At 44.1% G+C, this 25898-nt stretch overlaps 1 protein-coding gene across 1 annotated transcript in view; it reads left to right on the top strand.

Moving 5' to 3' along the window:
* FNDC3B (fibronectin type III domain containing 3B) overlaps positions 1-25898 on the top strand; it is a 538015-nt gene that overhangs the window by 238276 nt on the left and 273841 nt on the right. Inside the window, exons 4-6 of the mRNA XM_075340617.1 lie at positions 620-696; positions 14420-14660; positions 17134-17415. Of these exons, the coding sequence (XP_075196732.1) occupies positions 620-696; positions 14420-14660; positions 17134-17415 (600 nt within the window). The remainder of the gene's footprint in view (positions 1-619; positions 697-14419; positions 14661-17133; positions 17416-25898) is intronic.

Raw genomic sequence — 25898 nt, 5'->3', positions numbered from 1 at the left:
CACCAGTCTGGTTTTTCTTGTAACTGTATATGCCTTAAAACGTAAGTTATAGCAAATAAAAGTCTTTGAGAGCAAATAGCTATGTGATTAAATTATGATATCGACTTCTCTACAGTGTCAAAATATTGTAGCAGTATGAAGCACTACTACTGTAGATGATACTTTGGAAGCCATAGAAAAAAGATTTTGGCTAGGATTACATATTGCACAATAATATCAGACAAGATGTTTGTGACTATTTTACAGCTGTGATTTTGCTGTAAAACAAAAAGGCCAAATTGCAGATAAGTCAGTGGCCTGTGACTCGTACATTGTCGTAGGTCACGATGCGACAACATAGGAAATAATTAAATGTGACGTTACAATTTAATACTATGGTCTTAATGTTGCTGCATAGCTCTAGCCTAAGTGATCGAATTTGCACAACTGTCACACTCCAAAAGAAATGAATGTGAGCCCAAACTATCACACAATTATGTAATATTTTCATTAATTTCTAATAAAGGGCAACTTAACGTGAGAGGAAAATGTGCAGGACAATCGTGACTGTGACTGTGCTGCATCTGAGATTAAAAATGTTTGACAGTGAATAAAGTGATTTTTTTTTTTTCTCTTTTAGGTCCAGCAGAAGTTCCGATGATGTCTCCGAATGGTTCCATCCCACCAATACACGTACCTCCAGGTTACATTTCACAGGTATATTCACAGTCTACCTAAACAGATGTTGGGTTCACATTTATACAGTGTATTCTATTGTTCATATTCCCATGGATTGTAAGAAAATTGTATTTAGACATACAATTTAGTAATGGATAGGCATCTATCAGACATCCCTATTACTAACCCGGTAAGTGTACAGTTACACTAATAAAATATACACACACATATATACATATATACATACATACATACATACATCACACACACATACACATATACACACACACACAGAAAAAAAATAGTTTGAGTAAATACTCCCCCACACTCCCTCTTTCACCAATGTATTAATTAAAAAAAAATCCTCAAAGTTCCGACATAATCCAATGGTGGATTGTCCCACAATGTCTATCGAATAGTATGAAGCCTGTTTCTGAGAACAAGGCTCCATAGTTGTAGGTCCTATATCATGGAGGTGACTGATACGGGCACCTCTCCATTACTAACACTTGGGCTTAATCCTGGCTGTCAAATCACAGCTGACATCAACCCCAAAAATATTACTCTCGTTATCACCGCACCAGGGCAAACGGTAAGAGTCAGTCAAAGCGCCAGAATTTACTCATCTAATGGAAGCACCACTTCTGGCATGGCTGCTAGCTGGCATTTTTAGGTAGGAAAGGGCCAAATAATCATGGATCTTCCCACCCTGATAATACAAACCCCCATCTGTTTGCTTTACCTTGGCTGCTTATTAAAAATAGGGGGGAACACGTGTTGATTTTGAAATTATATAATTTAAAAAAAAAAAAAAAAATGTGAAATCCCCTTTATTTTTGATAATAAGCCAAGGTAAATCAGACAGCTGAGGTCTGCAGCTATCTCAATGCTTATTCAACCGACAATTATTCCTCCTGATCCCCCACACATGTGCACACTCTATTTAGCCCAAGCTTGCATGTGTTTTAAAGGGCAGAAGAGAATAAACTGGGGACTTGTAAATGTATATTTAATGTAGTTTAAGAAATGTTGTACTTAACTGACACATGTTGGGTCATTTTTCCCCCTTCTGTAAAAATTGTGTAGATGTTCCTCTCTCTCCATGCACTGGTTCAGCAGCTCTTTCCTTAATTGCACTGCTTTTGCTACGACTAATTATCCTCCCCAATGAATACAATCTTAAGGTGCATTTACACAGGAAGATAATCACTCTTAAGAACACTCGGTTAACTTAAGAATGCTTATTTCATCGCAATCTATTGATGTAAACAGGCCGATGAACAAGCTAAATGCTTGTATATTGAATTGATTTGCGCAACGCTAAAGGGTGCTTTACATGCTGCGACATCGCTAACGATATATCGTCGGGGTCACGTTGTTGGTGATACACATCTGGCGCAGTTAGCGACATAGCAGCATGTTACACCAAGGAGCGACGATCAACGATCGTAAAAATGTCCAAAATCGTTGATCGTTGACACGTCGCTCCTTTCCTTAATATCGTTGCTGCTGGAGGTACGATGTTGTTCGGCGTTCCTGCAGCACCACACATCGCTATGTGTGACACTGCAGGAACGACGAACATCTCCTTACCTGCGTCCACCGGCAATGTGGAAAGAAGGTGGGCGGGATGTTACGTCCCGCTCATCTCCACCCCTACGCTTCTATTGGACGACTGCCATGTGACGTCGCTGTGATGCCGCACAAACCGCCCCCTTAGAAAGGAGGCGATTCGCCGGCCAGAGCGACGTCGCAGGGAAGGTAAGTCCATGTGATGGAGACTAACGATGTGCGCCACGGGCAGCGATTTGCCCGTGTCGACAACCGACGGGGCGGGTACGCTCGCTAGCGAGATCGCAGTGTGTAAAGTACCCTTAAAGGTCATTTTTCTTTTCACTGCATCATGCTTTATAAACAGGACTCACACTGCCGAGAACTATGTCAGTCTGCACACTGAGCCATCTATTACAGATTGCACAGTACACATTGCTTAATTTGGTCTACCTGTGTAAATAGGCTTGTAAACAACTGCAGGTCAGTTTGTATGAGCAGTCTACACAATTATTAGGCAAGTGACTATTTTGATGAAATCATCATTTTTGTCTAGATTTTCCAACTCCCACGTTGTATAAACTTCAAGGCTTATTGGATGAAGCAGATCATATTTGTGTAATGAGGGATGGTGAGGCCTAAGGATATCAGCACTCTTTTTATCAAGGTGTACACCATTATTAGGCAGCTTGTTTTTTTCAGAAAAAATGGGCTACAAAAGACATTTAAGCAACTATAGGAAAATATAGTTAAAATGGAACCTGTCACCAGATTTGTCCCTTTATAAGTTGCGGCCACCATCAGTGAGCCCTTATATGTAGCATTTTAGAATACTTTATATAAGCGCCCAGGCCGATCTGTATAATGCAAAAAACATCTTTATTATACTCCCCTAAGGGGCGGTCTGGTCCGATGGGTGTCACTGCTCACGTGTGTGGCGCTTTCTCTGCTGCAATTGCTGCTTCTCCGCCCTGGGTAGATGACGCGTACTATGTCATCCACACAGGCCGGCATTGCGGTCCTGCACAGGCGCACTTTGATCTGCCCTGCTTAGGGCAGATCAAAATACTGTAATGCTCAGGCGTGAGGAAAGGTCAAAGAACACCCGCGCGTGTGCACTACAATACTTTGATCTGCCCTCAGCTGGGCAGACTAAAGTGTGCCTGTGCAAAACCACAATGCCAGCCTGTGTGGATGATGTCAAACACGTCATCTACACAGAGCTGAGGAGGAGGACGGCGATTGCTGCACAGAATAGGCGCTGGACCCGCAAGCAGTTACAGCAATCTGACTGGACCGCCCCCTAGGTGTATAATAAAGGTGTTTTTTACGTTATACAGAGTGGCCTGGGCTCCTATATAAAGCATTCTAGAATACTGTATATTATATACAGAATACTGTATATAGAATACTGCCTACTAATGATGGCCGCAGTTCATAAGGGACAAATCTGGTGACAGGTTCCCTTTTAAGTCTTACAGAGGGATGCAGCAGCACTCTTGAAATTTCTAAGATATTGAGGCATGATCAGAGAACCATCAAGAGTTTTGTTGCAAAAAGACAACAGGATTGCAAAAAAAATGTGTTGAGAATTAAAGACGCACATTACCTGCCAAAGATTTAAGAAGATTTAAATATGAAGCGACCAGGAAGCCATTATCCTCCAGTGCTGCCATATTTCAGAACTACAACCTCCCTGGAGTGCTCAGAAGTACAAAGTGTTTAGTGCTCAGACACATGCCAAGGTAAGGGAGGCGGAAACCCAACCACCACTGAACAAGGTAAGGAAAGGTAGGCTGAAACTGACCACCACTGAACAAGGCACAGACATGGCTGAGGTAAGGGAGGCTGAAACTGATTACCACTGAACAAGGCACTGAACACGGTAAGGAAAGGTAGGCTGAAACCGACCACCACTGAACAAGGCACAGACATGGCTGAGGTAAGGGAGGCTGAAACTGACCACCACTGAGCAAGGCACAGACATGGCTGAGGTAAGGAAGGCTGAAACAGACCACCACTGAACAAGGCACAGACATGGCTGAGGTAAGGGAGGCTGAAACTGACCACCACTGAGTAAGGCACAGACATGGCTGAGGTAAGGAAGGCTGAAACAGACCACCACTGAACAAGACATAGACATGGCCGAGGTAAGGAAGGCTGAAACTGACCACCAATGAATAAGACATAGAAGTTGATATGTCATAACTGGACCAAGACATTTCTGAAGACAGATTTTTTAGGTTTACGGACTTATGAGATGAGTGACTCTTGATGAACCATATGGATAGACCCATAGTTGGATCAGTAACGGGCATAGACCTCCAATTGAGCTAGTTTGACCTTTTCCAGTTGAAGATGAACTGCTAAACCCACTGCCAGTTTTAAGAAAAACACTTTCTTCAAGCAGTGGCACAGGAAAAAGTCTGCATCTTTCAAGAAATCTGTTATTTTTATGCAGGACAATGCTCCATCACATTGAATATGAAACTGACAGTCAAAGTTATTGGACGACTTATGGCTGTTTTTGAAAAGAAGGACGACTATAGTATTTAATGATTTTTTTTATTTTATTTATTTTTTTAAATTTTTATTTTACTTGTCAAATGTATTTTTGCACATTGTGAGTTGTTTATTTTTACTGTAAGAGATGAAAGTAAACAATTGAGATGGTAAAATGTACATTTTTTATTTAGTTGCATAATTAAGCACACATAGATATTCTCCTAAGAGAGACAAAACCTCACTTTTACTTTTTCAAATATTCAGGCTCATTAACCTTTTGGATTTACAGACAACAATGTAATTGATCAATAATAAAAATTAAGAATTTAAAAAATACAAATAGCCTAATAATTGTGCACACAGTGTAGGCTTGATATACAAATAGCCTTTTCATAGAGGAAGAAGACCTGAACACTAGCACCACCTATTGGCTATAGCAATTGTAAAAGTCAATATCGACTCTTTAACAAGCATTGCCACATTGTGGGATTAAAATGGTTGATATTGACTTTTAAGATTGCTATATCCAATAGGTGGCACTACAGTTAAAGTCCTCTTCCTCTTAAGAGGATATTTAGATTTTTCTCAGAGAAACATTACATGCCTTACAAGTCTCCTTATGTTGATTTTGCACTCTCCACGAGGAGAATCGACCCCACGCATAGACTTGACAAACTTTAAAATGATCCCTCTCCTTCTAGCTCACATTATCAAGAGATTTGCTGTGCTATCGCTCTCCTCTTTGTCCAGAATTTAGTATTTACTTTTAAATACATTTTTGGGGGAATGAAAACCGTTTTGAACAGTAAGGCCACTTCTACATGGATCCAAAAGCATATTCAAAGCATAAGTACACCGCTCCCCAGCATCTCTGCTTTCTACTTACTTGATTGACTATTCTTATGATTGGTAATCTCATATTGCTGCTATTTGATGCAGCTTAGACTCTGCATCATGGAGGAGCTCCGTGGGACTGAAATGGCTGAAATCAGGACCTAACCATGCGCTTCAGCGATTACAGCCATCTTTAGTGCAGTGCTTACAAGCTCAATAGAAAAGAGTTTGTAAGTGTGGCTCGTTTGGACACAGCTGCTAAACCGCAGCAGTAGTCAGTATCCATGACTACAGGCAGCAAACAAGCCCTTCTCAATTTTTCCCATCTTTCGAAGTTGGAAAAAAACATTTTTACTATGCCTTTTCTCCATTTATTGCCCCCACTAAGTACTGACGGAAGTATTGTCATGTGAAAGTGGGAGACAAACAGGAGAACTACAGGCTGATAGAAAGTGAAAAAGATTCCACTTTCCGTTGATAACAATTATTACAGTTTCATATATAATATATATATATATATATATATATATATATATATATATATATATATATATAATATACAGTCAGGGCCAGAAATATTTGGACAGTGACACAAGTTTTGTTATTTTAGCTGTTTACAAAAACATGTTCAGAAATACAATTATATATATATAATATGGGCTGAAAGTGCACACTCCCAGCTGCAATATGAGAGTTTTCACATCCAAATCGGAGAAAGGGTTTAGGAATCATAGCTCTGTAATGCATAGCCTCCTCTTTTTCAAGGGACCAAAAGTAATTGGACAAGGGACTCTAAGGGCTGCAATTAACTCTGAAGGCGTCTCCCTCGTTAACCTGTAATCAATGAAATAGTTAAAAGGTCTGGGGTTGATTACAGGTGTGTGGTTTTGCATTTGGAAGCTGTTGCTGTGACCAGACAACATGCGGTCTAAGGAACTCTCAATTGAGGTGAAGCAGAACATCCTGAGGCTGAAAAAAAAGAAAAAATCCATCAGAGAGATAGCAGACATGCTTGGAGTAGCAAAATCAACAGTCTGGTACATTCTGAGAAAAAAGGAATTGACTGGTGAGCTTGGGAACTCAAAAAGGCCTGGGCGTCCACGGATGACAACAGTAGTGCATGATCGCCGCATACTTTCTTTGGTGAAGAAGAACCCGTTCACAACATCAACTGAAGTCCAGAACACTCTCAGTGAAGTAGGTGTATCTGTTTCTAAGTCAACAGTAAAGAGAAGACTCCATGAAAGTAAATACAAAGGGTTCACATCTAGATGCAAACTATTCATCAATTCCAAAAATAGACAGGCCAGAGTTAAATTTGCTGAAAAACACCTCATGAAGCCAGCTCAGTTCTGGAAAAGTATTCTATGGACAGATGAGACAATGATCAACCTGTACCAGAATGATGGGAAGAAAAAAGTTTGGAGAAGAAAGGGAACGGCACATGATCCAAGGCACACCACATCCTCTGTAAAACATGGTGGAGGCAACGTGATGGCATGGGCATGCATGGCTTTCAATGGCACTGGGTCACTTGTGTTTATTGATGACATAACAGCAGACAAGAGTAGCCGGATGAATTCTGAAGTGTACCGGGATATACTTTCAGCCCAGATTCAGCCAAATGCCGCAAAGTTGATCGGATGGCGCTTCATAGTACAGATGGACAATGACCCCAAGCATACAGCCAAAGCTACCCAGGAGTTCATGAGTGCAAAAAAGTGGAACATTCTGCAATGGCCAAGTCAATCACCAGATCTTAACCCAATTGAGCATGCATTTCACTTGCTCAAATCCAGACTTAAGACGGAAAGACCCACAAACAAGCAAGACCTGAAGGCTGCGGCTGTAAAGGCCTGGCAAAGCATTAAGAAGGAGGAAACCCAGCATTTGGTGATGTCCATGGGTTCCAGACTTAAGGCAGTGATTGCCTCCAAAGGATTCGCAACAAAATATTGAAAATAAAATTTTTTTTTTGGGTTTGGTTTATTTGTCCAATTACTTTTGACCTCCTAAAATGTGGAGTGTTTGTAAAGAAATGTGTACAATTCCTACAATTTCTATCATATATTTTTGTTCAAACCTTCAAATTAAACGTTACAATCTGCACTTGAATTCTGTTGTAGAGATTTCATTTCAAATCCAATGTGGTGGCATGCAGAGCCCAACTCGCGAAAATTGTGTCACTGTCCAAATATTTCTGGACCTAACTGTATGTAACACAAGGGAGATGTGCCATCTATAGTGGCCATGGGCAGCACACATGGGGGCCATATCAAACACAGGGGAGATGTGCCATCTATAGTGGCCATGGGCAGCAGTATGGGGGCCATATCAAACACAGGGGAGGTGTACCATCTATAGGGGCCATGGGCAGCACAGGGGGACATATCCCAGCACAAGGGGGCTATATTCAATATAAGGGGGCCATATCCAGATTAAGGGGGGCTAATTTTAGGATGGGGGGCTATAAGGGACATATACCCTATATGATTTGTTAGACGGACACTGGCATTATAAGATGGACCCCATTTAACATTAAAAAAAAATCCCTTTTCCTTCACTAAATTTGGGGGTGCGTCTTATAAAGCGAATAATACGGTGTGTGTATATATATGCTGAATTTTGCAAAAACAAAACAGAAAAAAAATTGCAGCAACAGATCTGTTTTAAGCAATGAATAACATAATGCCAATCACCATCGTTATGTGTCAGTGGCGAATACTGTGTAAAGTATCAGAGAGTGTTTATGATGAGTTATTTTCCATTAATTGGGGTTAGTTGTGTGTTCCGCTGTGCTTTTACTGCAATTTGGGCAATGTTAAATGATAGAAGGAATCATGCCCTTACTGCTCTTAAACACTGGTCTGGATTGCAATTCTCTGTTGTCATAGTTACAAATAGCATGGATCGGCCTTTTTAACTTGAGAGGCACTATCTGCTCAGTTCTTCAATGGAAGTCATTGATATCTATTATTTTGGTATTCTGATTCAGGGAACTTGTGGAGGAGCTTAAGGCCGGCTTCAAACGTCTGACATTCACTTTTCATGTACAGACCACGGTATCAGAAACAGAACTTAAAGAGAATTTGTCAGCAGGTTTTCGCTATGTAATCTGAGGACCGTAGGGATTAAAAAACAAAAATTAGCTATGCATCTCTTATCAGGCTGTGCTGTTGTTTGCTTAATCTAAAGGCTTTATCACCTAGTAACTATCATTGCTGGACTACAGTGTCACGCACACCTCAGTCCGGTTGCCCCCTGATGTGATGGATACCTCACTGTCAATGTACAATGTCTATAGAGGGCGTGGAGTGGGCGGGGATGGCTCTTTCAGCTGTGCTGCTTTGCTAAATCTAAAGGTTTTGATTGTGTCAGAACAGCTGCAGCCAGTTATCTAAGTGATACAACATTGGATTCAGAGTCTGTTTGTATACATCATGCTGATCTCAGATGAGGTAGCAAAAACGCATGGCGGGTCTGGACATCGCAGTCTGTACTCCCACTATGAATGTTGGACATACCAAACCGACTTTAAGATCATCAGACCTTTCTGGGTTGAGTAGTGAAATTCCAAACCTTTCTGACTACAAATGGGCTTTCCATAGTTGTGAAAATGTCATTTCTCCCTGCCTAGTGATTGCTGTCTGTTCAATGCTGTTAACAGTAATGTCGATCATGTGGTAAGTAAAACCTGCTCTAGTTGCTTAATAGCGTAAAGGATGGATACAAATGGTGGCTTTTGAGCCACACTACATATTCCCAACATGGAATATCCATTTGACCCCTGGAAGCTATGGTTAAACTTGTCTCTTTCTACCCTACCTTGCAATTTATTTAATTAGTTAACCTTAAAGCTCTTGGCAAGTCATATTTACAGGACTATTTCTCTGTTTCTTTGAAAGTAATGAAGGTCTTTGTAACATTGAATATATGCTCTGATAAATGGAAATGACTTTGTTGACTGTGGTAAAAAAAATATTAAGAGCTTGTACTACTGTGAGCAGTGGCATGTGGGTGATCTATTTATGCACGGTTATGCCTTTTTGTGGGAAGATCTAAAGCAAAATGTTAAAAATCAAGAGCAAAGTGGAATGGAGAATAGTACGGAGCCATACAGGCTTCATGGGTACGGAGATATAACTGTTAGTGATGAGCGAGCATGCTTTGGTGCTTGGTACTCGTAACGAGCAGTGGATATTGGGATGGGTGCAAATCAAGTACACGTGTATAATGGAAGTCAATGGGGACTCGAGCATTTTTCTTGGGAACTGTTCTGGAACAATGCTCAATTTCCCCGTTGACTTTCATTATACTCAAGTCGCACCCATCCGACGATCCAACTGCTCATTACAGGTACCGAGCACCTGAGCATGCTAGTGCTCACTCATCACTAATTTTCATTTAGAAGCAGTGTGGTTAGAGGGAATCTATCACCAGATTTTTGTTACCTCATCTGAGTGCAGCATAATGTAGGAAAAGAGAACCTGTATTCCAAAGCTGTATCACTTTGTGTGATAACTGACCAGTAAACTATCAGCGTTTTTGGCTGTAGGATGAAACAGAAGTGAGAAAGCTAACCCGGCCCGCACGGGGCTCTCCATGTACATAGGCTCCAGTGCACTGTAGTTCAGCAGTCATAACCAACTAGTGCTAAAACCTTCATTATAAATAAACAGCACACAGTGTGATAAGTGACCGCTTAATTTTGTGTTTTAACCCCTACCTCATGCTATACTCAGATTGTAATGCAAAAATCTGCTGACCGATTCCCTTTAAGGGGGATAATGGTAGTACTGATGAAACCTGCCACATTTATTTCCTGCTGTATTCATACTAAATCAATCAGAAAAATCTACAGTCTAATAGCCAAGGCTTAGAGGTACAATAGATGATACATGGACCTCTGTGGTAGGATATACTATAAATGTATCATCACTGCCTGGCTCAGGCCTAAAACCCACATCCGTGAAAACCACGTCCGTGTAAAACGGGCCGTTTTTCAGGTCCGTTTTTATGGTATGTGTGGCCTGCGTGTGTATCCCGTATGCTAGCCGTATGTGCGTGTGGAATGTCCGTGTGTGCGTGAGTGAAATAACTGACGTGTGTGTGTTGTCCATGTGAAATGTACGTGTGTGATGCAAAATGTCGTTACTACATATCGGAAGACAGAGTAGCGGGATGAGAATGAACTCGGGTGAACTTCACCTGACTTCATTGTCATGCTGCGGCTCTGTCTGTGCCGCGTACTGATTAGCGGTCACCTGTGAAGGATTCACCGGTGACCGCTAATCCCCCGAGTGACTGAAGTGTCCCCCCCCCTCTCTCATACTCACCGATTCCCGATCACCGGCGCTGCACGGCGTTCACACTGCTCCGGCGGCTTTTTCTAATTTGAAAAAGCCGGCCGCTCATTAAACAATCTCATATTCCCTGCTTTCTTCCCCCACCGGCGCCTATGATTGGTTGCAGTGAGATACGCCCCCACGCTGAGTGACAGGTGTCTCACTGCACCCAATCACAGCAGCCGGTGGGCGTGTCACTATGGAGTATAGAAATAAATAAATAAATAATTAAAAAAAACGGCGTGCGGTCCCCCCCCCCCATTTTAATACCAGCCAGATAAAGCCATACGGCTGAAGGCTGGTATTCTCAGGATGGGGAGCTCCACGTTATGGGGAGCCCCCCAGCCTAACAATATCAGTTAGCAGCCGCCCAGAATTGCCGCATACATTATATGCGACAGTTCTGGGGCTGTACACGGCTCTTCCCGATTTGCCCTGGTGCGATGGCAAATCGGGGTAATAAGGAGTTATTGGCAGCCCATAGCTGCCAATAAGTCTTAGATTAATCATGACCGGCGTCTCCCCGAGATACCTTCCATGATTAATCTGTAAGTGACAGTTAAAACACACACACACACCTGAAAAAATAATTTATTAGAAATAAAAAACACTAACAAAGTCCCTCATCACCAATTTATTAACCCCGACAAAGCCCTCCATGTCCGGCGTAATCCACGGACCTCCAGCGTCGCATCCAGCTCTGCTGCATGCAGGTGACAAGAGCTGCAGAATACACCGCCGCTCCTGTCACCTCCACACAGCAACTGAGGTGAGTAGCGCGATCAGCTGAGCTGTCACTGAGGTTACCCGCGGCCACCGCTGGATCCAGCGGTGGCCGCGAGTTACCTGACTGACAGCAGCTGATCGCGCTACTCACCTCATTAGCTGCGTGGAGGTGACACGACCGGCGGTGTATTCTGCAGCTCCTGTCACCTACATGCAGCAGAGCTGGATGCGACGCTGGAGGTCCGTGGATTACGCCGGACATGGAGAGCTTTGTCGGGGTTAATAAATTGGTGATGAGGGACTTTGTTAGTGTTTTTTATTTCTAATAAATTATTTTTTCAGGTGTGTGTGTGTGTTTTTTAACTGTCACTTACAGATTAATCATGGAAGGTATCTCGGGGAGACGCCTGTCATGATTAATCTAGGACTTATTGGCAGCTATGGGCTGCCAATAACTCCATATTACCCCGATTTGCCAACGCACCAGGGCAAATCGGGAAGAGCCGTGTACAGCCCCAGAACTGTCGCATATAATGTATGCGGCAATTCTGGGCGGCTGCTGACTGATATTGTTAGGCTGGGGGGCTCCCCATAACGTGGGGCTCCCCATCCTGAGAATACCAGCCTTCAGCCGTATGGCTTTATCTGGCTGGTATTAAAATGGGGGGGGACCGCACGCCGGTTTTTTAAATTTATTTATTTTACTGCACAGTATAGACACGCCCACCGGCTGCTGTGATTGGGTGCAGTGACACAGCTGTCACTCAGCGTGGTGGGCGTGTGTGACTGCAACCAATCACAGGCGCCGGTGGGCGGGTAAAGCAGGGAATACGAGATTGATTAATAGGCGGCCGGCTTTTTCAAAATAGTAAAAGCCGCCGGAGGTTTTATAACAGCCGTGCAGCGCCGCGCCGGAGATCGGGGAACGGTAAGTATGAGAGAGGGGGGGGAACTGACCGACAGACAGCTAGAGGGACAGATAAGACAGAGAGACCGACCGACAGACATAGAGACTGACTGACGGACTGAGGGAGAGAACGAAACAGAAAAAGAAAAAAGACTGACATCACATGAAAAAAGCACAAAACGTACAGGGAGCAAACAGAGATGCGTCCGTGTAACTCGGACGTGCGCCCAGACCCATTGACTTTCATTGGGTCCGTGTTGCGTGCAGAAAACGGATATGCTTCCGTGCAAAACGCACACAGGTACGGATCACGGACACGGACAAACGGACATGCATCAAAAACGCACGTGGAGCTTTTATCATACAATAACATTGGTGCACGTTTGGCCGTGTCTCCAGTATACACGGAAATGGACCAAAAACGCACGTGTTTCACGGATGTGTGTTTCAGGCCTCAGGTAGACTGGCCACTTATCCCCCGTGGTCTCCCCCTCATGAAAATGGGCCTAGTAAAGTGCAACAGCTCAGTTATGCAAATATGGCAGTGTTTTCCTTGTTATATTGCTATGTGCTACTACACTGTATAAATACTATTAATATTTATTGATGGTGATTTTTAATATCAATATTGAGTGATAATATTAATGGGCTTAGTTTTATAAGTAAGTGGACTTATATTCATAGCAGCCAATAAAAGTGTATTTACATGCAGCGGACTTGTTACATAAAATGTATTGTTCTACTCCTATATATAGAATTTGAAATCCATACACAATTCTGCATATTGATAAATTAATAGTGAACGTGTACCTCAATTTATAGTGCAGGACCTCAGAATATAATCGTTATTCTAAATCTCAGTCTGCACTAATCTCGGCAGCGTCGGTTCCTGCTCTAGGCACTCTTCTTCGGTGCAGGAGTGAGCAATATAAGCGCCTGTATCGCTTGCTCTGGCTCTGAAAACTGTAGGCACAGGTTCCTGCCTAGATTAGTCCAAACCGCAGCGCCGACATCAAGCGGTCCGTGCTGTACGTTAATCCTTTAATAGTGTGATTTAGAAAAAAAGGATTATGCTGCAAAGTCCTGCCCTACAATCATTTTCTTCTTTTGAAGGTGGAGTAAAATTTTAAAGGGAACCAATCACCAGGATTTTCGTGTATAACATCAAGCCAGTGCAGATTCTATACATACCTGTAGTGGTCAGTTCGGATGTTTAGGTTTTAAAATCCAAGAAAGTGAAGTTTGTAGAATGAGCAGCTTCTTGAGTGGCAGTTGCACTGGAGCAGATCATATATTCATAGTTATCTCCTTCCTCTGTTAGAATTGGCATAAGTATTATACAAACGAATCACTGTCTAGCAGGACCTGTGGTGAGGTCAGACCCATATGACCAGAGGGGGCGGGGCCTCAGCCACCAAAGCTGGATACCAGGTCACATGGGTATGACCTCACCACAGGTCCTGCTAGACAGTGAGTCGTTTGTATATTGCTTATGCCAATTCTAACAGAGTGAGGAGATAACTATGAATATATGATCTGCTCCAGTGCAACTGTCACTCAAGAAGCTGCTCATTCTACAAACTTCACTTTCTTGGATTTCAAAACCTTTACATCCGAACTGACCACTACAGGTATGTATAGAATCAGCCTGATAGTGCCAGTATAGCACTGGTTTTAGCTTCTATGCAGAAATCCTGGTGATTGGTTTCCTTTAAGTCGTACAAATTTGTGCTTGCTTGCTTTAGATTGCTTTTCTTTTCCAAAGTTCAGTGCAGTACATAAAATGACAGATTGCACAACGGATGTTTACTGTGGAAATCAATCAGCATTTAGATTGTAATGACTCTTTTTTTGGGTATTTGCTATTGTAATCTATACATTTTTTATATTTTAGGTGATAGAAGACAGCACAGGAGTTCGTCGTGTAGTTGTTACTCCACAGTCTCCGGATTGTTACCCTCCCAGTTATCCATCTGCCATTTCCCCAACTCATCATTTACCTCCATACCTTGCACATCATCCACATTTCTTACACAATTCACACACCCCATTTTACCCGCCAGTCACTGGGCCAGGAGAAATACCACCGCAGTTCTTCCCACATCATCTCCCACCCACAATATATGGAGAACAAGGTACAGTATTTTAGTAAATTTTTTTGAAAACTACTCTCCTTTCCACATGGGATCAAGCATGCTCTATTTGTCTCCGAGAATCGGATGGCACTCGGTCACTCAAGTCTATAGGTCTGTGAAAATATCTGACCTCAACTCGGATGACATCTGAGTGCAGTCTAATTTTCGCAGGCTAACAGAATAAAGAAGGTAGAGATTTCTTTTTTTAATTTTTTTTCCTCCACCTTCGAGAAAAACTGATCTGGCCCTGATCTGGCCCTGATCTGGCCCTGATCTGGCCCTGATCTGGCCCTGATCTGGCCCTGATCTGGCCCTGATCTGGCCCTGATCTGAGTCTGATTGGCATGATTGTATTCTCTCCAGAGAAATGATCCAGTCATGTGAACCTAGCTGTGGTGTATGTTTTTGAATAGTAAACGTTTGAGCAATATTTCTGCCAGTAAGATAATACGACGCTTTGAATCACCTTTTTGATCTTTTTATTTAGTTACACAAATTGTCTATATATTCTTTGCAATCTTATAGATTTGATGATGTATACTTTAAGTTCCAGTACTTAACATAAGTTTGTCCATTTTAATACTTTTACTAAAACGGTTTGCTCTAAGCCAGACAAAATCCTTAAAAGTAGTTGTAAGCTTTGAATTGTCACAGATTGAGAGCATGTAACTGAACTGCACTACCAGACAACAGCCGTGTATACGGACAGTCTGCTGTGAATCCATAAACTTTAACAGGCTGCACCACTTCTGATAGCTCCTCTGGTCATTCATTCATCTACGAGATAGTCTATCAACGTTTTTGGCCAGAAAATAATAATCACTCCTCAACTTCTGTATTTCATCTTGTAAAATAGCAGCCGATACTCACCTATGGTGACTGTGCCGTTCCAGACATTTTGGTGCCTGATCTCCCACATACTATGAGCCCTGCATCCACTTCTCTCTCACTTCCTTCGCACCTGACATTTGAAGAAAGTTCAACTTCTTCAATTTTCAAGTCATGGGAGACCAGATGCCAATATCACTGTAATGGTGCCGGCATCGGAGGCTAGTATAGGTTGTTATTTTACACAAAGTAATTAGCAATTGAGATAATATATCACCCCAGGAGGAGAAATTTAAGGGGAAAAGATGTGGCGCTTATCCGAGCGTAGCATTATGCTTGAAGGAAATTGTGCATAAAGAATCTATTTGCACTCACCTATTTTTAAACAAAGATAGACTCGTAATATACGTTTTGATATTGGTTCCAAGTAGTGGACAACCCCTTTATTGTACTGCTAAAAGTTGATATGAAATGATCTCTATAGTCTATTATCGCCTCCTCCTTTTTGTGGCATTACTTTCCTGATTATAATAGTGGTTTCATAGGAGTTTGATAATGACATTTTAGGAATCTGATGCCTCAACTTAAAAAATGAGTGCCCTAAATGATAAGAACCTTTGCAATGTTTTTCCCATTGCAATAGAATATTATTCAGTGTAATATTAAATCTCCATTTCCCCTTCCCCTAGATCATATGGTACCAATACACATTGGAGCCATTCAGCCAGTATCTACGTATTTCAGCAGGATCGGCCATTTATGTTGTGTATTGGAGCTTTCCTTCTCTTGCTAACAAATGCCGGATTACTTGATAAATTTGATCGTGTCCAATCCTTTGGTTTGGCAATGGGTTTCTCCTTTTTCATAGTCAAGTGCTGATGTATGTACTGTAGGGTAGATGGGGGAGATGGCTGATTGCGGAATGAACATTCAGCCACCAATATTCTCATGTGAATGGCCAGCTTTACAGTAAGGCTATGTGCGCACGTTGCATACTGTCCCTGCAGAAATTTCTGCAGCGATTTTGAATAGCACACGTGTGCTTCAAATCGCTGCAGAGTCCGTAGTGAAAAAAAAAAAAAAGCCGATTCCATGTGCTCTGTGTGCAGCCCCTCCCATAGACAGAGCGGGATCTGCAGGCAGAGCGCAGAAAAGAAGTGACATGTCACTTCTTAGAACGCAGCGCTTCGGGCAGCAGCTGAAGCGCTGCGCTCTAAGACTCCACGTGCGCACGGCTCCTGCATAATCTTCATAGATTATGCTGGGGATGCAGGACGCATGCAGTTACGCTGCGGTGCAGATCGCAGCGTAACTGCATGCAAATATGCAACGTGCGCACATAGCCTAAGTCAAGACATCATTTGAGAAACCATGTAAAATATGAATTTGTGAGTCCTCGATCTTTTCCAGTGCAGCTGAAAACTTAAGGCTTTTATACAAAGGTACTTTAGTAAATTTGGTTTACTTCAATTACAAGATCTTCAGGACCGTTTTGTTTTCTATATTTCAATAGTTGCATTTATGTCACGGTGCATCCGTCACTTTTCAGTTTGTGCTTTAGTAATGGTTTCATGGATTTTCACTTGTATTGTTGCATACATGTGTAATTAATATCTCATACCATTGCCTATTTCTCTGTGTTCAGAAATCATACCACTGTTTGGGATGTCCAGTTACATCACTCGAGAAGACCAGTATTGCAAGCCTCAACACAAGAAACTCAAACAGATCGATAGACAGATCCGGTTGAACAGCCCTCCATCCACATTGTACAAGAACCATTCGGGAAACTGTACGACTATGTATAATGGAAACGGCAAAGCTCACAATGGAGCCAGCTGCGGAGGAATGGGCAGTGTTGGAGGACTTAAAAAAACTGAACGCAGGGCGCGGAGCAGTCCAAAGTCAAACGAGCAAGACACGCAAGGTATGTATGTGTTTCCTGTATGTATATCCAGCATGTGTATGATTCATGTGTCACAATGGAGCCATATAAGTCACAGGAAATGGGATGATATCTGTACATTTCTTCACACTCCATATGAGCTCAGGAAGGGTCCGAAGTGTGCAGACATTTTCTGGTTTTGTGCTTTAGTTTGAATAAGAATATATTGTTTTCCTTTTGATAATTTTTCTTCTGTTCAGTAATCTCTGACCGTATTGTGAGCCGCTTACACCTCGGTGTAGGATATTTCATGCTATTTAGGAAATGAAAGTTTCCTATGGTATCTTAAATCACAGGAAGTGTTTGGGGTTATTTTTTCTTACAACATTCCCTAAATAATAATAGATTTGTTTTTCTATTGCATTACAGCAGTGTCCTGTAAAAAGCCATACATATATGTGTGCCTTACAGGGTTACCTAAGAAGTGTTGTGAGGCAAAACGAAGTAGATATTTTAGAACAATGGCCCTAAAATTTCCAAATCTTTGCCGTTTAGTACTTGTATTATGACCTTAAGACTCTGACCTCCAATGGTTAAACTAAACTGAACTAGGGCAGCAAGATGCTGAGGTAATCGGATGGTCTAGGTCAGGGTTCCCCAACACCAGTCCTCGAGGGCCGCCAACAGTGCATGTTTTCAGGATTTCCTTAGCATTGCATGGGTGTTGGAATCATCAACTGTGCATGTGATTAAATTATCACCTGTGCAATACTAAGGAAATCCTGAAAACCTGCACTGTTGGCGGCCCTTGAGGACTGGAATTGGGGACCCATGGTCTAGGTGCTATGATAGTAACACGGATGTTAACATATGTGTGTGACCACTGTGTGAAAGTGTTCTTCCATTCAGTTAAAAGGGAATCTGTCACCAGGTTTTTGACACTTAATCTGAGAGCAGCATAATGTAGAGACAGGGACCGTGATTCCAGCAATGTGTCACTTAAGGTACCTTCACACATAGCGAGTTCGCTGCTGAGTCACAGATTCTGTGACGCAACAACGACTTCCCCAGCGATCTCGCTACGTTTGACACATTGCAGCGACCAGGCCCCTGCTGTGAGATCGCTGGTCGTGTCGGAAAGGTCTGGACCATTTTTTGATCGTTGAGGTCCTGCTGGGTAGGATGCATCGGTGTGTTTAACGCCTTACCAACGACCTCGTTGACAACTCAGAGCTCAGACGCGTTCAACCACCTAGACCTGAATCGTCACACTAGCTGCCATGTAACAGGGTCCCAACGACCACCGAGATCGTTATACAGGTCGCTACGGTCGCTGTATCGTTGCTGCGTCGTTGGGAAGATATGACTGTTTGACATCTCATCAGCGACCATGTAGCCACTTACCAGCGATCCTTATCAGGTCGTATCGTTGTCGGGATCGCTGAAAAGTCGTTAAATGTGATGGGGGCTTCACTGGGCTTCTTAGTGTAGTTTTGATAAAATCACTGTCTGATCAGCAGTAGATTATCGTTAGAGGACTACTTGGCATGCTGCCAGGTAGCTCAGCATATTCATGAAGTTTGTATAACCCCGCCCACACCATTGCTTGGCAGCTTTCTGCCCATGTACATTGCATACAGAAGGCTATCAATAAGTGGTGTGGTGGGAATTTAGAGCTCCACATTCAAATAGCTGCTAGAACTTCAGAAGAGAAAATAGTGATTTAATCAAAATGACATCAAACAGCGCAGTAAGTGATACATCGCTGGAATCAGGATCTCTGTCTCAACATTATGCTGCTCTCAGATAAAGGGAATCTGTCACCAGGTTTTTGCTCCCCTAAGTACAAGAGAGCATGTTATGGCCGGGAGGTACATTAGATGGAAATAAAAGTAATGGGATACATCTCGTAATGGTTTTATTCAGCTTTTTCATTCAGCCCCATTCGCACAAGTGTATAAAGTCCAGCCCCGTGCCACGCTGTCTACCTATACTAACAGTTGTAAAAGACCGGGTTGTTCTAAAGATTTCACAGAATTAGAGCGTGGACCTGTAATAGGATGTGAGTGATGTAACAAGTCAGTTCATGGAATTTCTTCCATCCTAAATATTCCACCATCAACTATGAGAGTTATTGAAAAGTGGAAGCCTCTGGGAACCACAGTAAATCAGCCGTGAAGTGACAAACCACAAAAAGTTACTAAATGGGCTATACTGAGGAGCATAGTGCATAAGAGCTGCCAATGCTCTAATGTCATCAACAAAAACTTTGCGCAGGTACCTTTATGGCTGGGGTTTATATGTCTGAGCAGCTGCATGCCAGCCTTAAGTCACCAAGCACAATGCCAGGCATCGGAAGGAGTGGTGTAAAGCCACCTCTGAAGCGAAGGAAATGTGTTCTGTGCAGTGATATTACACTTCTGGCATTTTGCAGAAAGCCAGAAAGGTCCTGCATGACTGCACTGTGCCAATTTTCAAGTTTAGTGACGGTGGATGGGATTTCACGAGTTGGTCTAGGCTCCTTAGTTTTACTGTTGGGAAATCTAAATCTGGCGCATAACTTCCCATTTTGTGGAAACATTTTTGGGGAAGAACGTTTTCTGTTCCAGCCTGTCTGTACCCCAGACCACATTCAGGGTTCATAAAGGCGTGGTGGGGTGAGTTTAGAAGAAGAACTTAACAAAGCTCTGATCTAAACTCCATCTATCACCTTTTGGGATGAACTAAAATAAAGATTGTGGGATAGGACCGTTGATCCATCTTTAGTGTCTGACCTCGTATATTCTTTCCTGGATGATTAAGCCAAAATTGCCACTGACAATCCAAAATCTTGTAGAAAAACTTCAAAGCTGCAAAAGTGGGGACCAACTCCATATCAATGCCTATGGCTTCAGAATGGGATGTTATAAAATCCCAATACTTTATTGTATTGCATATATTAGTAAGGCTTCTTTGGTGTAGTTTATGCTAATGAATATTAAAGGGAACCTGTCAGCAGAAATGTCCCCTAAAACCTAACAGATTCCCCCTCTGCAGCTCCTGGGCTGCATTCTATAAAGGTCCCTGTTATGATTGTGCCCACTTTCTGACCGAAAAAAAGTGTTTATAAAGTTGTACCTTTTTGGCTTCTGATTCTGTAAATCCGTCACGGGGGCGGGCTGCCTGATGGCCGTTATTCTGCCACCTGGTCCTGTATGCCGCCCCCATCGCTGATTTCAATACTTCTGGACGCCGCCCACTGCTCCAGCCATCCCCGCGCATGCCCAGTGCCCATCTCTCGGGGATGAGCACTGTGCCCAGCGTCACCGCTGGTGACGTGCACGCAGGGTTAAGATTATGGGCGGTGCTGTGATGTTTATTCCTAAGCAACCGCCCATAATCGCGGGACCGCGCTTTTGGTGTAGTCACTGCTCCGCGCTCTTCCCATCTATTTCCTGCCTCGGGGCAAGATGGGAAGGAGGCGAAGTGAGGTCAGCAGCAGCGCGCTTGCGCAGAAAGAAGCAGGCCGAGGGGGAAAGCGCGGTCCCGCGATTATGGGCGGTTGCTTAGGAATAAACATCACAGCACCGCCCATAATCTTAACCCTGCGTGCACGTCACCAGCGGTGACGCTGGGCACAGTGCTCATCCCCGAGAGATGGGCACTGGGCATGCGCGGGGATGGCTGGAGCAGTGGGCGGCGTCCAGAAGTATTGAAATCAGCGATGGGGGCGGCATACAGGACCAGGGGGCAGAATAACGGCCATCAGGCAGCCCGCCCCCGTGACGGATTTACAGAATCAGAAGCCAAAAAGGTACAACTTTATAAACACTTTTTTTCGGTCAGAAAGTGGGCACAATCATAACAGGGACCTTTATAGAATGCAGCCCAGGAGCTGCAGAGGGGGAATCTGTTAGGTTTTAGGGGACATTTCTGCTGACAGGTTCCCTTTAAGCATTTTGGTATTTGAAGCATAAAATATTTGAGAGATTCACGTTGAGGAAACAACAGAATTCAATACAAATAATATATAGTTACATTTTTACCACTAAAATGTTGTTTTGGCCTTAGATTTTATTTTTTCACAGGGAAAGTAGATAAAAATGACCACATAATTGTCACACAATTTCTTGTGAATATGACAGTAGCCCATATGTGACGTTTGGCCACATGGTGAGACTCGGGAGTGAAGGACCACTATTTGACTTTTGGAGCACAGAGTTTCCCTAGAATAGTTTGCGGACTCCATATACAGAGCCTCTCAGTACCAGAAGAGCAGAACCCCCCCCTCAAGTGACCCCCAATTTGAAATTGCACCCCTCTGAAAATGAATCTACGAGTGTAGTGAAAATTTTGACTCCATGGATGTTTTCCAGAAACAAGCAGCAATGGATGTTGGGTGAAAATGGAAATCCGCCATTCATTTCTAGAGACCTGCTCGTTGGGCCTATGGGGATCTTTAGATGTTTTGTAATAACTAGTGTCTATGGTCAGCTTTAGAGTGATTCACCTTTTTTGTTCTGTAATTGTACATGTTCTCCTCTTGGTCCCCTTAACTTCCTTTATTTGCACAGAGGCCTGGTTATGTGTAAGACAAGTATGTCTGAGTTGGTGTGGCCCTTATATAACATGGAAATGAATTAAATTTGCTTTTAAAAGCAGTTTGTGTGCTAACATATTCTTGTGTTTGATCTCTGCTTCTCCAGATATTCTTTCATTCATCTTTACTTGCCAAGGCTACATATCTCTGCATATACATGTTGTTGCTTGTGAGTCAAGATTCTTATTCTCCACCTGGTGAAAGGAATAGAGCATGTGGAACCCAAGATGAAAAAACTATGGCATTCTTTCTAACTTGATCAAGGACAAATATGCCAAGTGCACAGAGTATTTGGTGAGGGTTTTTTTTTACCTCATTATTTGGAAGCCTAAAACAGGAGTGTGTAAAAAAAAAAAACAAAAAAAAAACAAACAAAAAAAACCATAAGTGGTGCCCGTGTTTCTATTACACTTTTCCTCTTTTCGTTCCACTCCTGGTTGTGGCTACAAATACGGAGGTAAAAACTCATCATATACTCCGCATATGCACGTGGACTTAATAGATGAAGTAACAAGACTAACCCTTCACTACCGAGGACATAGTAATCAGCAGACATGTGAGGCCAAACAGGTGCAGGTAGATCAGAGATCCATCTGCACCTTTTAACCCCTTAGCTCCCACTGTCAAACTCTGGCAGCGCAATCTAATGCGCTGCGGCAAGGATCATGCCGTTCCCCGCCACACGGCCCCGTGTTTGGCTTGGCAATGTGGGGTTAGATGATGACCCCTGTCGCTGCCATGACTCACTTCCTGTGAATGCCGAGTGCTGTCATGCACAAGAACACAGCATTTCTGCTGATCAGAGCGATGCTGAAGCATTGCTCTGATTAGCAGAAGCGATCGGACCGTGTAATCATAAAGTCCCATAGGGGACTAGTAAAAAAACAAAACAAACAAACCTAAAAGTTTAAATCACCCTACTTTTTAACCCCATTGAAAATAAAACAATAATAGTAAAAAAAATACACACATTTGGTATCGCCCAGTTCAGAAATGCCTACTCTTTCAAAATCTAAAATCCGTTAATCTGATCATTACATGGTCATGATTAAAGGCAGGGGATCTGCCTGAAACGCGTAGATGGACACCTGGTCTATTCATGCTGTAATTATGGACTTTTTCTGTTTTTAATGTTTTTCTATTAAAAGTCATGTTTCAATTATCGATTGCTGGATTCCTTCCATTTTTGCTCATAATAGTGTGTACTTGCTGTCACGAACCACCGGGGGGGTCACTCAGAAATCCCCCGCGCTGGCTACCAGTACGTCACAATCGGGGGGTAACAAGTGGGGGGTCACCCCTCCTTTATACCTCCCGACCGACAGACAGAGCACGTGATGCGCTCTCTAGCGCCCCTCTTATAGTCAGGCCAATTATGGAATTGGCCGACGATAAGCAAGGAGGCCGCTATACTACTTATGCCGATTATTGAAGGGTCCCCGGTGAGAGTAGGGTATATATTTCCCCGACCTCCGCGGGCGGAATATATAAAACCTCCCCGAATCTCACTGGCCTCCCCACAATAATCCTTGGCACAACTCGCTGCCACCAACCGCTTCACGGTAACTATTAGCCGAACACACGGACGTGGGATTCAAGATCGAGATAACAGAACAGCCCAAGATTAATTATATAATTTAATCAGCCTAAAGCACACTAGAAACTACAATATATACAATAGGGAATCTACAGAATATACATATGTCAGAGTACAGTTACAAGCAAAGCATGGGTTACAAACAGGCATACACAGTTCCAGCAGTTACCTTGTGCGTCTGGCCACAGGGGGGCGCTGTAGGCCAGGTTTCTAGGATCCTTCCCACAGATGTTTCCTACACGTGACCCCCAGCGAAAGAACCCTGGAAAATGGCCGAAGTAGGGTTATCAACCTGGGCAAATCCAGGTCCCCTCCTACCTTCGTGACCTCAGAGGGAGCACTGCTCCACCCCTGGCTTGAGTTATGGACAATATCCCAACATGGAATATGGGCCATAACTTTGCCTGGGAGCGTCGTAGGCGGACGCCAACGCTCTCATTGTGACAGCTATGAATTTAGCTACGGAACGAGAGGACTCATGACTTGTCTACTAGTTCCCCATTGGCTGATATCACGCCTGGGGTATTTCCCCAGGTCCTGCTCCCATAAAAAGGGTGTGCCAGCATCGTCCGCATGCGGAGACACCATTTTTATGGTTGCCATATTTATCGGAAATAGGGCTTGCGAGATATGAACCATTTTTTACTGGAGTCGTTCTGTCTGGATACTTCCATAGCCTTGCTAATTAGATAGCAGCCCCTACTACAGGGTCACGGCAGGGAGTCATCCTGTGTCCATTGTTCCCACATCATCTCATTTCCATATCACAGGAGATGGCTGTTGGAGGTGTGACACCTTCACAGATGCTGGACATCTGAGACAAGAAGGGAGGGGGCACTGCCATGGAGTGATGAGAGCGATTATGACTTCCAGTCATAATTCCTCTTCATATCCCAGGAGTTGCCTCACACCTCCCCCCTTTTGAGGGCGCTAGGGGGCAGCACACTCCGGTGTGCGCCCGTCCGCGACCTCTCCTTGTCGGGACAGCCCGTCTGCGTTACCGTGGTCACGGCCCCTTTTGTGGCGAATGGTGAAGTTGTATTGCTGGAGCGCAAGGCTCCATCGCAACAATCGCCCATTCGTCCCAGAGACGGTGTGTAACCAGCTGAGGGGATTGTGGTCCGTCTCCACGATGAAGTGGCGCCCGTATAGATAGGGTTGCAGACGCTGCAGGGCCCACACTATGGCCAGGCACTCCTTTTCCATCGTGGAATAGGCCACTTCCCGTGGTAACAGCTTCCTGCTCAGGTACAAGACTGGGTGCTCTTGGCTCGCAGAGTCCACCTGGCTGAGCACCGCACCGAGGCCGAAGTCACTGGCGTCGGTCTGTACTACAAACGGCCGCGTGAAGTCGGCTGCCTGTAGCACGGGCGGGCTGGACAGGGCGTCCTTTAGGGCCCGGAAGGCTGTCTCGCAGTCCACTGTCCAATCGACTGCAGAGGGCAGCTTCTTCTTGGTGAGGTCCGTCAAGAGCTTTGCCAGGCTACTATAGCATGGAACAAACCTCCTATAGTACCCAGCGGTCCCCAAGAAGGACATCACCTGCTTCTTGGTCCTGGGGGTGGGCCAGGATGCGATGGCCTCCACTTTCTCAGGCTCGGGCTTCAGTGTTCTCCCGCCTACCCGGTGACCGAGGTACTGGACCTCGCTCATGGCCAGCTGGCACTTTCCCGGCTTGATGGTCAAACCTGCCTGGTGGATCCGCCTGAGCACCTGTGCTAGATGCTCTAGGTGATCTTCCCAGGTGGGACTGAAGACGGCAATGTCATCCAGGTACGCGGCCGCGTACCCTTCAAGTCCCTTGAGCAGGGTGTTGACCATCCGCTGGAAGGTGGCAGGGGCATTCCTCATCCCGAATGGCATCACCGTGGACTCGTACAGTCCAAATGGGGTGATAAAGGCAGAGCGTTCCCTGGCCTTGCGAGTCAGGGGGATCTGCCAATATCCCCGGCTCAGATCCATGATGGTCAGGTACTGAGCCCCGGCCAACTGATCGAGCAGGTCATCGATGCGTGGCATTGGGTACGCATCGGCGACCGTGACAGCATTGAGCCCCCTGTAGTCCACGCAGAACCGAGTGGTTCGGTCCTTCTTAGGGACGAGGACTACAGGCGAGGCCCAAGCGCTGTTGGATGCCTGGATCACCCCCAGCTTCAGCATCTCGTCAATCTCCTGGCGCATGTGTTGCTGCACCTCCAGGGAGACCCGATATGCTGAACGCCGGATCGGGGGATGATCCCCAGTGTCCACGTGATGGACAGCCAAGTTAGTCCTTCCGGGCTGGTTGGTAAACAACCCCCGGAAGGGGTGTAGGGTGGCCCACAGCTGGGACCGTTGGTCCTCCAAGAG

This window comes from Anomaloglossus baeobatrachus, chromosome 3 (assembly GCF_048569485.1).
Source record: "Anomaloglossus baeobatrachus isolate aAnoBae1 chromosome 3, aAnoBae1.hap1, whole genome shotgun sequence".
Taxonomy (NCBI): Eukaryota; Metazoa; Chordata; class Amphibia; order Anura; family Aromobatidae; genus Anomaloglossus; species Anomaloglossus baeobatrachus.
The sequence above is the reverse complement of the archived record's forward strand: the minus strand, read 5'-3'. Positions and strand labels throughout refer to the sequence as shown.